This window comes from Acomys russatus, chromosome 5 (assembly GCF_903995435.1).
Source record: "Acomys russatus chromosome 5, mAcoRus1.1, whole genome shotgun sequence".
Classification (NCBI taxonomy): domain Eukaryota; kingdom Metazoa; phylum Chordata; class Mammalia; order Rodentia; family Muridae; genus Acomys; species Acomys russatus.
Window position 1 is genome coordinate 29,689,180 of NC_067141.1, and position 17,625 is coordinate 29,706,804.

At 43.9% G+C, this 17,625-nt stretch overlaps 2 protein-coding genes and 1 pseudogene across 5 annotated transcripts in view; 1 reads left to right on the top strand and 2 right to left on the bottom strand.

The window, feature by feature from the left end:
- Rtn3 (reticulon 3) overlaps positions 1-9,969 on the bottom strand; it is a 58,708-nt gene extending 48,739 nt beyond the window's left edge. For 2 of the 4 annotated variants that reach the window (XM_051146028.1, XM_051146027.1), the window contains exon 1: positions 9,614-9,969. In XM_051146028.1, the coding sequence (XP_051001985.1) occupies positions 9,614-9,755 (142 nt within the window). In that variant the 5' untranslated portion in view covers positions 9,756-9,969. The remainder of the gene's footprint in view (positions 1-9,613) is intronic. The other 2 variants (XM_051146029.1, XM_051146030.1) reach the window with 2 other exon arrangements.
- The window catches only part of Macrod1 (mono-ADP ribosylhydrolase 1), an 899,697-nt gene that overhangs the window by 421,492 nt on the left and 460,580 nt on the right, over positions 1-17,625 (top strand). The gene's annotated exons all lie outside the window — the stretch shown is intronic.
- On the bottom strand, positions 12,261-12,661 carry LOC127189306 (40S ribosomal protein S19-like; annotated as a pseudogene).

A 17,625-nucleotide genomic window follows, 5' to 3' on the forward strand; every position in this document is an offset into this window, starting at 1 on the left:
CTATGAGCTTGACTATTACTAACTTTGGGTGTGTGGCTTAATTTCTCTGGGCTTGTGTCTCCACCTAGGGCGTGTATGATATATCATTACCTAACTCACAGATAAACATAATACAAGTCTTTCTTCTATTAAATACAGCACCCGTGGGGATGTATCTATCTTCCTATCTCCCAGAGTCCCTTACAAAGAGCCTTAATATGCTTGGCTGATGAATTACTACATGGCATTACATTACATTAAACCGTAAAGCGATAGGCAAATGTTCACTTATCCGAAATATTAGCCAGTCCTGGCTGGCATACACCTGCAATCCCAGCTGCTTGAGGATTGAAGGTTTGAAGACAGCCTGTGCTGTGAGTTTAAGAACAGCCTGGGCAATTTGGTGAGACCTTGACTAAAAATAAGAAAGCTAGAGATGTAGCTCAGTGGCAGCATCCTTGCTTAGTACTCACTGAGGCCTAGGTATACTTTCCAGTCAGGCAAGGATCACCATCATCAAGTATATCTACTTTAAATGTAAACCAAAACCAATGCTTACTGTTGAAAGACTTTGACGTAACAGGACAAAAAGAGCTATGTACTAATTTTGCTTACTAGGTTTTTCGTAGAGCCAGGTGTGGTGTTACACACCTATAATGCCAGCACTAGGGAGGCAGAGGCAGGCAGATCTCTGTGACATCTAAGGCTACACAGAGAAACCCTGTCTCAAAAAAACAAAACAAACAAAAAATAAATAAAAAATTTTTTTCTGTAATACCCTTCCACATATCCTGAAGGGCAACCTGCCAATGACCCATGAACTTGTCCTGGTTATGTTATGAAGATGTGTTTATAGGAAGTAGTAAGTCAGCTGATTTCAGAAAAGAGGTAAGAATATTCTTTGAAATGAAAAAACAAACAAAAAATGCTTGGCAGTGATGGCACACACCCTTAATCCAGCACTTGCGAGGCAGAGGTAGGTGGATCTCTGAGTTTAAAGCCAGTCTGGTCTACAAAGCAGGTTCTAAGACAGCCAGGGTTACACAGAGAGACCTTTCTCCAAAACAAACAAACAAACAAACAAAAAATAAAACAAATAAGAAAACCCAAAACAAGAAAAACTACCACAAGATGGTCCACCTGCTAATGAATGACTTTCCCTAAATGAAAATCTTATAAAGCAATTTAAAAAATTCTTTCTGAGCTAGGTATGGTGACACTTGCTTTTAATCTCAGTTCTTGGGAGGCAGAGGCAGGTGGTGATCTGTGAGTTCAAGGCAGGCCAGTTACATAGAGTTCAGGACAGCGAGGAGTAAAGCCTGGGGATGAAGACAATGAGGACAACACCAACACCACCACAGGTTCTCTCTGGGGCTGCAATAGGAGAGTCGGTTTTTCGTAAGTCACAGATACACAGTAAAGTGACCTTCATGTTGCAATCGGGAGCAATAGTGTCATAGCTTAAGAAGATTTAGTGTGTTCATGTCTTTGAAAACATCTACTACAAATCATAATCAGTTTCTCTTTTTGCAGTATTGAGGATTGAACCCACAGCTTAGTACACGCCAGGTAAACACTCTATCATTTCATGTTTTTCAAAAGCCTATAAAGTTTAGAAGGCTAAATTCATCATCAACCATAAAGCTGAAGACAAAACGTACTTGGTATACTTGATTACTGCACACATAATCACTAACATAAGACTTATTTGGAGCCAATGGAATTCTGCCAAGAACTAGGAAATGGTCAATTCTATGATTATAACTACGTTAAAGAGAAGTGTCTTGCAACAGAAATAATGCTTGCCTCAAGCAAAACTGATAAACTTAACTTTCTCTTTTCCTTTAACGATGTGTCACTAATTCCTGTATTACCAAACCTCACTTTACAAGTACTTGCAACATTCACCTGAGTAAAACAGGTGACTGGCATATCACAAGGAAAAATTCAATAAAGCAATACTATTCCTGTTACTTTTTTCAGATCACCTCTAAAATACTAAAAAGCAAAAAGGGTTCAATACAAAAGCAGCACAAAGAATGAATGAACAACAACAACAAAATAAAATCACTAAAACTCTTACCCTAAACTTTGTAAATAACCATCTGGAGATCTCAAGTTAGGGTTAAGGTGCATCCATTAAACTTATGTAGACAAGTACTTTAACATGATCTGAGTAGTTAAGTTACTTATAAATTTGACTTCAATAGAAAATAGCACTCAAAAACCTTTTCTTTCCCAGGAATAATGAACACAATCAAGTCAGCTGGGTGGTAGTGACCCATGCCTATAATTCCAGCGCTTGGGCAGCAGAAGCAGGTGAATCTATGAGTTGTAGGCCAGCCTAGTTTAGGGAGCAAGTTCCAGGACAGCCAGGGCTACACAGAGAAATCCCGTCTAAACACACACACAAAACCCAAACAAACAAGTCAGTGGGTACATGTAAACTGTTCTGATAATGACCATTCTTGATATCTTTTATACACATTTGGCTGTCACAGCATTTTCTAATGTATCATAACTATATTTACGATGGACAGAAAGCTACAAAAAACCAAACCAAACCAAGCCAAACTTAAACGTACTGATGTTATGCCAAGCCACCTAGGAAACAAGTTGCCCCCATTCTTGTTTTTTCTGAGATAAGGTTTCTCAATGTAGCTTTGGCAAGCTGGGACTTGATATGCAGATCAGGTTAACCTTGAACCTGTCTCTGCCTTGTAAATGCCTGAAGTTATTAAAACTTAAAAAAAAAAAAAAAAAAAAGGCTGGGGAGAGCTCTGGAGAGATGGCTCAGCAGTTAAGAGCATACTGCTTTTCTAGAGTACTGGGGTTCAGTTTCCAGCACCCACACTAGATGGCCCACAACCACCTGTAATTCTAGTTCTAGGGAGAATCTGATACCTCTGGCTTCTGTAGGAACCTGCACTTATATATACATACCTACACACATACATATAACGTTTACAAAAGTGGCTGGAACACATAGCTCATTGGTGGAGACTGCATGTCCAGCATAGGCCAGGACCTGCATTCACACCTCAGTACTAGTGAAAAAACAAATTTTCTTTTCTTGTTAAGGAAGATTGGGGTTTTTCACTTGTAATTCAACTACTATTCTAGATGCAGACACTTTGTAACTTGCAGAAGCATCAAGTATTAGGTATTATTAATAAAAAGTCAGGTTTGAGGACAGGCGTGGTGGTGCATGCCTTTAGTCCCAGCACTCTGCAGGCGGATCGCTGTGAGTTTGAGGCCAGCCTGGTCTACAAAGTGAGTCCAGGGTAGCCAAGGCTACACAGAGAAACCCTATCTCGAAAAACTTAAAAAGGTCAGGTTTGAAGTAGTTTGCTTTCAAGGACACAAAACAAAAGCATCTAGTTCACATTGCTGATGTGTATTTTATCCCTTCAAATTAATCACTATTATTTGCTAACATTCACTATGGGCAAAGCCCTTTCCATGTGCTTAATTTTCATACCAACGTCATCATCATTTTAATGGTATGGAAACTAAGGCACAAAATTTGTACAAAAACAGCGTTGTTGTTGTTTTGTTTTCCGAGACAGGGTTTCTCTGTACAGCCTTGACTGTCCTGGACTCACTTTTAGACCAGTCTAGCCTTGAACTCAGAGATCCACCTGCCTCTGCCTCCCGAGTGCTGGGTTTAAAGGTGTGCACCACCACGCCTGGCTAAGAACAGCTATTACAAAAGAGATAAACCCAAGGGCTGGCTCAGTGGTTAAGAGCAGTTGCTGTTCTTCCAGGACCTAAATTCAATTCCTAGCCCCAACATGGCAGCTCAGAGCTGTCTGTAACTCCAGTTCCAGGGGATCTAACACCCTCACACAAACATACATTCAGGCAAAACATCAATGCTCATAAAATAATCATTAGCGACGGGAGGAAGGTAGGAGAGAAGCCCAAAAGGCACATGCCTTTAATCCCAGCATTCTGGAAGCAGCAGCAGAGGAAAGAGGATCTCTGCAAGTTCATGGCTGAACTGGTTTACACAGTGAGTTCCAGGCCAGCCATGGCTCTAAACAGTGAGGCCCTCCGTCTCAAACAAATAAAACCAAAATCACAAAAATTAAAAAGGGATCAGCTAGAATTGAACTCAGGTAAATTTTGGTGTCCATATTGTTTGTTGGAAAATGTATGATGCCACCACTATGGATAATCAGGAAGGAGTATGATACAGACATCAATATAAACAGGTGGCTAGAACCCTTGAAATATAAGGGTTAGTACTGTAAATACAAATTATATAGTTAATATCTGACTGGCTGTTAGAACAAAGCATGGAGCTGGGCAGCACAAGCCTTGAATCCCAGAACTCAGGAGGCAGAGGCTGAATTCGAGGCTAGCCCTGTGTACAGAGCGAGTTCCAGGACAGCCAAGGCACAGAACACAACTAAATTTAAAGAGAGACAAAAGAAATAGTTACAGTAAAATATTTTTAAATTGCAAGATATTATTTGAGCTAATTTCATGAAGTAAAATGTAGCTTTATTTTGATATCATGATTTTCATAAGAGAACTCTCTAGCAAACTGTAAAATTTCAATGTCATAAACTATTAAAAACATATGAATTCAGACATCATGCTGTAGAGATAGCACTAGATGTCCTTCCAGAGACCAGGGTTCTACCCCAGCACCCACAAGGTGGCTGGTTGTAATTGTCTGTGACTCCAGTCCCAGACCGTACATTGCCCTCTTCTGACCTCTAAGGATACCAGATACACATGTCGTACATAGACATATATGCAAGCAAAATAATCATAAACATAAAATAAATTCAGACAATATACGTATTGGGCAATTCTCGCTCCAAAATGAATGCTACATATTACTGTCTTTTTCCCGTCAAAGGCATTAATCTGGGAAAGCATCCTGACCCTTCACCTTGTCTAAGAGCACCTACCACTTTGGCCCAAAGAATGCTGTTACTGCTGGGCGTGGTGGCGCACACCTTTAATCCCAGCACCTGGGAGGCAGAGGCAGGTGGATCTCTGTGAGTTCGAGGCCAGCCTGGTCTACAAAGTGAGTCCAGGACAGCCAAGGCTACACAGGGAAACCCTGTCTCAGAAAATCAAAAACAAAAAAGAATATTGTTACTCATTTCTGCCTATAACCAGAACCACCATTTCTAAGCTTCATTATGGGACAGGTCAGTGAAGACAAAACTGTTTTGTTCAGGACATTAAACAACACTTACTCTTAACTAAAAGTAAGATGAACTTAGGTGTATGACACTCAAGGCTGACAGCAATGCTTGCATATATTTTTCTACAACTACAGCAGAATTTTTAGGAACCATTTAAAATGTGTTAAATTTCAGAATAGCAAATTTCATCTTATTTTCATCTTGCCAAACCTTGAGACATTTCCTCTGAGAGAAGTAAGCACTGGGAAAGGGGCTACAATAAAATGGTGACTTCACTGAAGTATCTTTGTTTTTAGAGACAGGATCTCTCAGTATAGCCCACCCAGCCTGGTGAACCTCCTGCCTCAGTTTCAAAAAATGCAGAGACCATAAGCAGACACTGAACTTGACTGAAGTACCTTTATATTTTCTGTTGCTTCTTTTTTGAGCCAGTGTCTCATTTTGAAGCCTGGCTGGCCTGGAACTCTTTCTCTACAGATCAGGCTGGCATGTTAAGTTACAGAGATCTATCTTCCTCTCCATCCCGGGTGCTAGGTCTGAAGATATAGGCCACCACACCTAGCCCTTTAAAAAATGATTTGGCTATTGTTTTGCTTTTCAAGACAGGGTTTCTCTGTGTAGTACTGGATGTCCTAGAACCTACTCTGTAACCAGGCTGGCTTCGAACTCAAGAGATCCGCCAACCCCTGCCTTCCTAGTGCTGTGGTTAAAGGTGAAGAGCATCACCGTCTGGCTTTTAAAACATTTTAGGTTAAAATACAAATGTACTTCACCATGGCATGTGTAGTCCTGGCTGTCCTGGAACTCACTCTGCAGACCAGGTTGGCCTTGAGACTGATAGATCTGACTGCCTTTGCTTCCTGACTGCTGGGATTAAAGGCATGCACCACAAATTGCCAATTTAAGATTATTTTATTAACATAAAAAATAGTGTGTGGAAGGTAGGGCGTTGTGCTTACGGAAGTCAGAATAAGTGTAGGAGTTGGTTTCTTCCTTTTACCATGTAAGGCAAGGGTTCTAATGAGGTCGTCAGGCTATCCACTGGGACGTATTGCTAGCCCCATAAGAGACTTTTATATTCAAGTAGTCACTTGACCAACACAAATCTTGCACTGGGCCAGGCACGGTGGCGCACACCTTTAATCCCAGCACTAGAGAGGCAGAGGCAGGTGGATCACTGTGCGTTCAAAGCCAGCCTGGTCTACTAGGTGAGTCCAGGACAGCCAAGGCAACCCAGGGAAACCCTGTTTCAAACAAACAAACAAACAAACAGACAAAACAACAAACACCCAAAAAAATCTTGCACTGGGACCACTGAAACTATTACTGCTTTCTGGATATCAGTAAGTTGGTAGTGGGTAGGAGTTTATGATAGGACATTCATTTAGTGTGTATTTCAGGTGTTTCTTTCCAGCTTGTAAACCTGATGAATTCATTCAACAGAAACTTATTGAATATTTTAGTAATTACATCAGACAGAAACTGTTTTAAGTGCCAATAGTGGGCTAAGGGTGTGTCTCAGGGGTAAAGTGTTTAGCAACATGGCCCTAGATTCCACAAGGGGGGAAAATTCACTAAGTATCAATAGTGACAAGTGTTGCCAGGTGTGGTGTCCCAGGCCTTTTAATCCCAGCACTTGGGAGGCAGAGACAGAGGCAGGAGGATCTCTGTGAGTTCATGGCCAGGATAGGCAGGGCTATATAGAGAAACCCTGTTTCGAAAAACAAGAGCAAAAAACAAAACAAATAAACTGTGTCTACAGCTGACGTCACAAGTATCAACTCTATACTAAAATTAAGACAAATGGGTCATATTGGGGGACTTATACTATTAGGAAAGTACAAGGCAACCACATCCACTGCAAAATACTATTTCAAGACATAAATTTCACTATTGGCAAATGCCTGATTTTAACATCTTTTCCACTACCATAAAGAGGTATGTTTAAAAGCCGGCAGTGGTGGCACACGACTTTAATCCCAGCACTCAGGAGGCAGAGATCTCTGAGTTCAAGGCCAGCTAGGTCTACAGACGGAGTTTCAGGACAGCCAGGGCTACACAGAGGAACCTGGTCTCAAAAAACAAGGACAAAAAAACCAAACTAACCAAACAAAAAAGAGGTTATGTTAAAAAGAAACAAACAAGCTAGGCGCCTATAATCCCAGTACTTAGGGAGGCATAGGCAGGCAGATCTCTGTGAGTTCGAGGCCAGCCTGGTCTACAAAGCAAGTATAGAACAGCCAAGGCTACACAGAGAAACCCTGTCTTGAAAAACCAAAAGAAACAAGCAAGGTAGCTTGGCATAGTGGCTCATACCTATTTCCCAGGATTTGAGATGCTGAGATAAAAGAGTGGCCACAAGTTCAATGCCTGCTAGGGTATGTAAAAGTTCCAGAGGAGACTTTATAGTGAAAAAATTAAAAATAAAATAAAATAAATCACAGAAAAATGGCAATAATAAGACTGTGACAACATGGTATGTGACATGAGCAAATGATACCAGAAACAAGCTAAACAAAAATACTGCACATTAGTGTATTTGAATGGCTAATATAAAAGTCACTTGGTGGCAGTATATGCTTGCATTCCTCTGATGCGTCAAGGAAGCCGATTCTTCTATGACAGTGCATTAAAATAAAAATATTGATTTTTTTTTTTTTTTGCTTTGTTTTGTTTTGTGCTGGGATTAAGGGCATGTGCCACTACCCCACTAAATGCTGGTTTTTGATAGGTGTGCTGGCATGCACCTATGGTTCCCATGGAGCCTGAGGCAGAATCATCCTGCATTCATGTCTAGCCTAAGCTACTTTGTAATTTTTTTTTCACCATTTGATCATATTTAGGACTGATTCCTCAATACTTAACATCTGATCTTGAGCACAAAAGGCCAACTTCTAAAACCTAGATTTTTATCAGAAAGTCGGAAATTAGGAACATGCCAACTAAGAGTAAACAGTGATGTAATTAAAGCCAAGGGGCCAAGTTGCTAAGTTAGAGAAATGCCACTGTTCATCTGGAAGTTAGTCCAGAATACAAAAATTTTGGAAGAGAAGTGCTGGTGGTTTAAATAACCAGGGTTCCAAATATGCTGCCTCATTCCTTTTATTTGCAGAAAGCTGCCTCCCGTAGCGTTTACAAAAAAACCCCGAAACCACATTGGAGAATCCTGCCAGGCACCAAAGCTCTCAGACAGGTGGGAGGCCAGTATTAGGAAACCCAAGAGAATATACGAGATGCTAAGACCAGGAATATTGTGTTCATTTGAATGGCCAACTTAAGAGTGCGCTGGAGACAACAAAGCTTGTCTTAGACCTCTCAAAATCCTTCCTTTGACAAACCGCACCCCCCCCCCCAAAGACTGAGTTCCTTTAAGAACCACCACCTGCCAGCGGTGCATATTTTTCCTCAAGAAGGCATCTGCACTGCAGATCTCTGTAGGAGGGGAGCTTGCCAGTCAGCTCACACCAGCAGGCCGACGTGTATACAAAAGAAGCTTAAAAAGGCCGGCAGCGTCCCTCCTAGTCTTTTCACAGACAAGGGAGAAAGGGGGTTCAACCAGCCCCGGCTTTGTCTGAACGCTCTCCTCCCCCCCCCCACCCCCCGCAGCAAGCCTTCCCTTTTGTAATATTGCTATTGAGGCTATGCTATCGAAAACATGAAATCAAAACATGGTGACGGCTTGGCATGACTGCAGCTATTATCTTCTAGAATATAGCAACTGATTGCGTGTCCCCACCCCCCACCCCCAATGCGCCGGTGAAGAGCCGGCCGTGTTGCAGATGCAGCCAAGAATCCATCTTGGACTATCGGAAGCTCCCTCCCAAACGTTCCTATGCTATTCTAATCACGCCTCATCTACTTGAGAGCCACAGAAAAATCTGGCATTCAGTTTAGCCAAAAACAAACAAACAAAAAGTAATAAAAATTCCTGATCTCTCCTGGCAAACAAACAATGTTTTTGGAAGACTACCCCCCATGTAAGAATGTGTCAACACCTGTCTGCAAACCTGCAACGCCACCCCTTTCTACCACCACCCCTCTCAAAATCCTAAGGACATCATTTCTCCCACGACCCACCTGTCACAATCCTCTGAAGCTCTCAAATCCTCCACTGTCACCCCCCCCCCCCCGCGCACCTCCGCGTTCCACCCTAGGGCTCTCCGCCCTCCTGAACTCGATCCCCTCGGTGCACCGAGCCCTTCCTCCGTTTTCACCCCACTGCGGTGTCCTCACTTGCAGGGGATCAGCGTCAACGCCCACACTCTGGACCACCTTCCCGTCCCCCCGCTCCCGCCCGCCACCTGTTTTCTTCACACCCCGTTATTTCCTCACCGCGGCTCGGCCCTTGGCTCCCCTCCCCCTTTGCCTGTTCCTCAAATGCCCGCCAAGGGGCTGAAGCCGCCCGCCCCCGCCCGGAGAGGCAGTCGCACGCGCTCCCCAGGGACCGAGCCCCCCGCGCGCCTCACCCGCACAGGAGGAGCCGCAGCTCTTCGGCCCCAGGGCGGGGCAGGCTCCGGGGCTCCCGCCGCCTCCAAGCGCTGACGGCTCGGCCCCGGAGGACGACGAGGAGACTGACGGGGACTGAGTGGCCGCCGACGACTCCGCCATGGCTGCACGAGCAAGGGCGGGAGAGAGGTGAAGAGAGCTGTGGGGCGGGAGAGTGGGAGGGGACACAGGATAATCCAGCAGCAGGCTATCCGAATCTACCTCGCGTTGCCGGTTCGGAAGACTGACTCCGACAGACTGACTGACTCAGCTAGGCTCCGCGGGGAGAGAGAGAGGCACAAGCGCGCAAGCGCACAAAGAACCCGAGGACGCGCGGGCGGCGGCCGAGGCGGCGCGCAGCGACGCAATGCGCAGGCGCAAGAACTGCCCTCTGCGCTCCCGCAGGAAAGGACGCAGCGTGACTGGCCCCGCGGGTGGGGCGGGCCTCTGGGGGATGGGGGTGGGGGAGGGCTGAGGTGGGGGGAGGGACTGACGTAAGGGGCGTGGCTAAGCACTAGGACCCGCATGGCACTGCAGCCCCTGCTGCAGATTAATCGTGCCGGGTCTCCCTACCCCCAACCCCTTGTTTCTTTATGTGAATGTTTTCTAGTGGGCAGACTATGTATTTTAAGGAGCGAGGTTTCTTTGTGCTGCTACAGATTATTATTATTTTTTGTCATAAATCCTAGTTGATGTCTTTGTCTGATGCGTACCAGCCTGTGATTCTAAAGAAAAGCCTTTTACAATGTATAGAGACCCCCCCTCTGTAATGTTCTTTTTTAATTATCTGGTCGTGTCGTAATATCGCCTCACCGAGGCAGACATGGCACAGTCTCACATTTGATAGGTGGAGAAAGATGCTAAACTATTACTCATTCCAATCACATTGCAGTGCAGTCACAGATTCAACTTCATATTTTTATCTTGTTTTTCTTCCCAAAGAAGGCTTCAGTTGCCTTTTCTCTGAATAGAATCTGAGCTAGAGAAGACATACTTTGGAATGGGGAAGAAAAGGCTGCCAAGGAAAGGAAAACCAGGAGATAACATCTGCTTGTGATAGGGGGAAGGGCGATAAAATGAGGTATTAAAAATGAGGCACACACACACAAACTTTTTAAAAATGAGGCACAGATACACATAACTGAATTTTATTCATGTCCTTTAAAAAAGACATTTGAAACTGGCCATCAGTTTACATCGGATTTTGTTCATCTATTTTCTTCTGGGTTGACTTGCTAAATTCAAAGCCTTCTTACATCTGCTCAAAAAATGTGAAAGTACATAATAATAATGATGATGATCAAAGCTGTGGGATTTGTTGTTGCTAAGCAGCAATCGATGACCCAAAGTACAATTGCAGGTTCAGCAAATCCTGTAAAGATGCAAACTCATGGAGTGGGCGCTAGGCAAGCAGGTTGCTGCAGGGTAGGTGGGGGCAGGGTAAGGGGTAGGCGGGTGGAGGCGGAAATCTTCTAGAACAAGCTGTGGACATCTTCTGTCCTAGACAATTTTTTAAGGTCAAATAAAGCTCAGCATCCTGGTTGTTGCAATGCTGTGAAAAAGTCTCAGAATAGCCAGGCGGCGGTGGCGCATGCCAGTAATCCTAGCGCTTGGGAGTTCAAGGCTAGCCTGGTCTACAGCAAGAGTTCCAGAACAGCTAGAGCTGTTTGTTACACAGAGAAACCCTGTCTTGAAAGAACAACAACAACAACAACAAAACCAAAAAAAAAAAAAAAAAAAAAAAAAGAAAGAAAGAAAAGAAAAGAAAAGGCTTAGACTATTTCCCAAAATGACTCTGGAAATGTCTTATGCCATCACTCAACAGCAGGCATCTGTTAATGCAGCAAACTGTCTGTGATGTTGTTGAGTGCCGGAGTAAGACGGCAAAAGGAACTATAAGCCGGTGTGATAATGAATCCAATTACTTATTTTGGTGAATGCTTAGGGTTTTTAAAAAAATCTATGTTATAGCCAGGAGTGCTGGGTAATTTTATGTTTATACTTTTCACAAACTAAAATCATCTGAGAAGAGGGAACATTGATTAAGAAAATGCTTTCAGGGCCCAGCATGGTTCAGGGGTTCAGAACTTTCTAGGTCTAGATAGGCCTAAGGATAGAAAGAGGTTTGATGTATGTGAGCATTCTTTTATTTTTCTTTTTTCCATGCACACCAGAGAGGGAATAATGGTTGTGAGCTACCATGTGGTTGCTGGGTATTGAACTCAGCAGCCAGAACTGCTGAGCCATCTCTCCAGCCCCCAACTTTAAACTTAAACAAATAAAAATAAAAATAAAAAGAGCCAGGCGTGGTAGCGCACACCTTTAATCCCAGCGCTTGGGAGGCAGAGGCCGAAATGATAGATGTGAGTTCAAGGCCAGCCTGGTCTATAAGGTGAGTCTAGGACAGCCAAGGCTACACAAAGAAACCCTGTCTCGAAAAACAAAACAAATGGGGGGGGGAGAGGGAGAGAGAGAGAGAGAGAGAGAGAGAGAGAGAGAGAGAGAGAGAGAGAGAGAGAGAGAGAGAGAGAGATTTAGAGTTTTACAGAGAACTTAAATTTTAAAAGGCTGGATCTTATTTTTATCTTATAACGAATGCGGCAACTTATTAACCCAGCACCCTTTGTTCTAATGCTTCTTGTTGCCAGTTGCCGCCTGTCCAGCGATCCTGTCCCTGAGGTGTTAGCTTTTGGCACCCATCTTCGTCCTTTTCCACCATTTTCAGCCCTAGGGCTTGGAGGACCCAGCGGGCCACACTCCTGGAGCCCCTGCTGAAGTGGCAGGGCCTGGGACCGTTTCTCTGCCGTCCTTCTTAAATCTTGGTCATGGAGCCAGCCCCTGCAGCACCCCGGAGGTACAGGTGCCGTGCTGTGGACGCAGCTCATGTGGAGAACCAGTTCTCGTCATGGGGCAAGCTCTTTATGTTTGACCCATTCAGGGACTTGCAGCTTCCTGGACTTTTTGAGGAAGGCTGCCAGAGCGCTGAGGAACGCCTGCTGGTTACTGTCTTATACGATAACTCCAGGCATTGTGTTGCCTCTGCTCTGCCAGCCATGGGAAAGGGTCGATATTTATTTATTTATTTATCTATTTATTTATTTATTTATTTAGACAGGGTTTCTCCGTGTAACAGCTCTGGCTGTCCTGGAACGCGCTCTGTAGACCAGGAGTGGCTTCGAACTCACACCTATCTCATCCGCCTGCCTCTGCCTCCCAAGTGCTGGGATTAAAAGTGTGAGCCACCACATCTGGCAAGACTGATTTTTTTGTTTGTTTTGTTTTTGTTTTTGAGAGAAGGTTTCTTTGTGTAGCCTTGATTGTCCCGGACTCTCTTTGTAGACCAAGCTGGTCTGGAACTCACCAGCGATCCTCCTGTGTTTGCCTCCCCAAGTGCTGAATTTCTTGTTTTGTTTTGGCTTTTTTTTTTTTTTTTTTTTTTTTTGAGACAGGGTCTCTCTGTGTAGCCCTGGCTATCCTGGACTCGATTTGTAGACTAGGCTGGCCTTGAACTCACAGTGATCCGCCTGCCTCTGCCTCCCGAGTGCTGGGATTAAAGGCGTGTGATTTTTTTTTTTTTTTTTTTTTGGCGTGTGAATTTTTAAAGTGTGAATTTGTAAGGCTGTGGGACTTTTTAAGTTAGTAAAATGTTTTATCCTGTGATGTTTTTATGAATGTGTGATCTTGGGGATGAACAGGAAAGGAAAGGCTGTGGCATTACAGTAATTTGTGTCTCAAGTTGCCACGAAGTCAATCCTGCTGGATATTCTGAGATCCCAGGTATGACAGCACATGTCTGTAATCCCAGCATTCTGGCAGTTTAAAAAAAAAAAAATCGGGTGCTAGAGAGATGGCTCAGAGGTTAAGAGCACTGGCTGCTCTTCCAGAGGTCCTGAGTTCAATTCCCAGCACTACATGGTGGCTCACAATCATCTGTAATGTGATCCGATGGCCTCTTCTGGCATGAAGGTGTACATGCAGGCAGAGCACCGTATATGTAATAGTAATAAGTAAATAGTTTAAATTTTTTTGGTTTGGTTTTGGTTTTGATTTTTCAAATATGCCTGTTTTTTGCATTATAATTTTTTTATTAATTCACTCATATTACATGTCAATTGTTATCCCATCTCGTGTATCTTCCCATTCCTCTCTCCCTCCTGCTTTCCCCCTATTCCCCTCCCCTATGACTGTGACTGAGGGGGACCTCCTCCCCCTGAATAGGGTATCAAGTCTCTTCTTAGTAGTCTGCTGTCCTTCCTCTGAGTGCCATCGGGCCTCCTCATCAAGGGGACACGGTCAAATATGAGGCACCAAAGTTCGTGTGAAAGCCAGTCCCCACTCTCCACTTACCTGTGGAGAATGTCCTGTCCATTGGCTAGATCTGGGTAGGGGTTTGATGCTCATTGCACATATTGTCCTTGGTTGGTGCCATAGTTTGAGCAGAACCCCTGGACTCAGATCTGCCCATCATAGTGTTCTTCTTGTAGGTTTCTAGGACCCTCTGGATTCTTTTAATTCCCCATCTCCTATATTTCTTTCACCTAGAGTCCCAATAGGATATCCTCACCTCTATCCCACTTTCCTGGTAAGTAAAAACTTTCATGGGACATGTCCCTTGGGCTAGTGTCCAGTTATATGTGAGTATATTTGAGTCTCTCTGCTTCTGGGTTAACTCACTCATTATGATCATTTCTAGTTCAATCCATTTGTCCACAAATTTTGGATTTTTTTTTTTTTTTTTTTTTTTTTTGGGTTTTTGAGACAGGGTTTCTCTGTGTAGCTTTGGCTATCCTGGACTCACTTTGTAGATCAGGCTGGCCTCGAACTTGCCTGCCTCTGCCCCCGGCTGTAAATAAATCTTAAAAAAAAAATTGCCATGCATGGTGGTGCAGGCCTTTAATCCCAGCACTCCGGAGGCAGAGGCAGGCAGATCACTGTGAGTTTGAGGCCAGCCTGATCTACAAAGCGAGTCCAGGACAGTCAAGACTACACAGAGAAACTCTGTCTCAAAAAACAAAAAACAAAACAAAACACAGAAAACAAACAAAGAAAAAATTTAAGGTGATCATGTGGTATTTGTCTTTTCTGTGACTGATTAATTTTACTCGACATAATGACTGCCAGTTCCTGCAAATCATAAGATTTCATTCTTTTATTCCAGAATTATGTTTCATTGTGTGTATGTGTGTGTATGTGTGTGTATATATATATATATATATATATATATATATATATATATATATATTTCACTGATAGACATGGTGGCTGAATCTGTATCCTAGCTGTTGTACATAATGCTGAAAGAAACGTGGAGAACCAGAAGTCATGATGTATTTCTGTACTCAAGGGGCTGAGGTAGGAAGGTGAGAACATGAGGCCAGCCTGGACAAAATATAATGAGAGTCTCAAGCAGAACAAAACAAAACATGGGCATCTTAGATGCAATGGTTTCCTTTCTATCAGATACATGCCAGGTGTATGTGGGGGGCGGGGAGGTTTACAGGATCATATTGTAGTTCTGGTTGGAGTATTTTGAAGTTCTTCATATTTTCCATATGGTTGTGCTAAGTTGCACCTCTATCAAGATACGAAGAACATGCAAATTCCCCCTTTCTCCACATCCCCTAATTTGTTTGCTTTCTTTCTGGTACCAGGAATTGAATGTAGGGCCTCTTACATCTTAGACAGGTTATTTACTGCTAAGCCATTTCCACCCCACCCCCACCCGCTTTTTTTTTTTTTAAAGACAGTTTCTCTGTGTAGCCTTGTCTGCCCTGCAACTCACTCTGTAGACCAGGCTGGCTTCAAAATCACAGAGATCCTTTTGCCTCTGCCTCCTGAGTGCTCCACAGCCCTTGTTAATTTCAACTTTTTTTTGGTATTGAAACAGAGTCTAATAAAAAAAAGAAACAGAGTCTGACTATGTTGCTCAAGCTGGCCTCAAATTCTCCATCCTCCTGCCTCAGCCTCCTGAATAGCAGGAATTACAGGTCCACACCAGCAGGATAGGTTATAAGCCTCCAACTGTATTCATATATGCATATATATGCACATGTATATTTAAAAACTATGGATCTGGGCAGTGATGCGCACACCTTCGATCCCAGCACTTGGGAGGCAGCGGCAGGTGGATCTCTATGAGGTTGAGGCCAGCCTGATGTACAGAGTGAGTTCCAGGACAGCCACAACTACAGAGAAACCCTGTCTCCAAACCCTGACCCCCTTTAAAACAAAACAAAGAGAAAACAACAACGACAAACCAGTGAACAGGGCTGAGTCCTGGAGTTGATTCTCAGAATTGGGGGCGGGGGTGGGGGGTGGGGGAAAGGCCATATGCTAGTGAGTTGTTTAATCCTGGGAATTATGTGGAGAGGATGGCATCATTAGGACATTTCAATCTCGTGGGAACCTGAAGAGCAAATTTTCAGAAACCAACATGGGCTGGTCCACGTGGCTTCTGATGTAGTCAAACGGTTCAGTCAATACAAGATACCCAGAGCTTCTTCCAGCGTCACCTGTGGGCTGCTTTCATTTTATAAGTAGAAGCGGGAGAGTCTAAAATAATGCTAAAATACAGTAAGTACACAGACCAATAGCGTGATACACCACTATGCCTGGTTTACAAAAGTGTTTTTATTCTCTTTGATTACATATGTGTGTGGGGGGCGAAGGGGTTTGTGCATGTAAGTGCAGGTGCCCTCAGAGGCCAGAGACATTGTATATCCTGTGGGGCTGGAGTTCCAAGAGTGGTCCTGGAGCCAACCTGGGGACCACTAGAAGAGCTGTCAGTGCTCAGAACCACTGAGCCGTCTCTTCAGCTGTGCCATCCACCCTTTGCTGTTGTTGCTTGAGACAGGGTCTCTCTACATAACCCCAGCTGTCTGGAACTCACTTTGTAGGCCAGGCTGGCCTCCAATTCATGGAGATAGTTCTTCAGCTTCCTCATTGAAATCAAAGGCGTGCACCACCACACTTGACACATGGCCTCTTTTTTTTTTTTTTTTTTTTTTTTTTTTTTAACACAAAGGATATTGTGCTTTATGCACTGCTGTGCTGTGCACATTGCACTCTTCTAGAATCTTCTCTGGAAGATTGTTTTGAAATGTTTGATGGCTATACTGTTGGATGAACTATTAATAATGAAACAATAAGGTCTTAAACTTTTACTATATTACCATGCTGAGTTCTAACATGTATTGTTTGTGGTAGTGGTGGTGTTGTTAAGAGACAGGCCGGCTCTGATTGGCCTGGAGCTTGCTTGCTATGTTGTCCAGGCTGACCCTGAAACCTTTGGTAATCCTTCTACGTCTTCTTTCTGAGGGCTGGCTCTTATTTGTTTTTATTATTTAAGTTTTCATTACTTTGTGTATTTCTTTTTTTTAATTTTAGTTATTTCTTTTTACTTTATGCACATTCATGTTTTGTCCACATGTATATCTGTATGAGGTGTGAGAACCCATGAAGTAGGACCTATAGACAGTTGTGAGCTGCCATGTGGAGCCAGGGAATTGAACCCGGATCCTCTGGAAAACCAACCAGTGCTCTTCCCAGCCCCCCACCCCCCGAGACAGGACCTGTGTAGCCTTTGCTGTCCTGGACTCACTTTGTAGACCAGGCTAGCCTTGAACTCACAGCAATCCACCTGCCTCTGCCTCCCGAGTGCTAGGATTAAAGCCGTGCGCCACAACGCCCAGCTCCAACCAGCGCTCTTAACCGCTGGGCCATCTCTCCATCCCTACTTTGTGTATTTCCGACACGTGTGAGTTGAGCACATGCACGCCATGGCTTCCCTGTGTAGGTCAGAGAACAGTTTTTGGGAGTCTGTTCTTACCTTCCACTTTGTTTTGAGGCTCGATCGCTCTTAATGTTCCTGACACTTTGCTAGCTGTTTTGTGTTCCACTCCTGCCTCTGCCTCCCATCCCCATAGGAGTGCTGGGATTACAGAGATGAGTTACTGCATGCAACTTTTTTTCTGTGGGTCCCTGGGTCATCAAT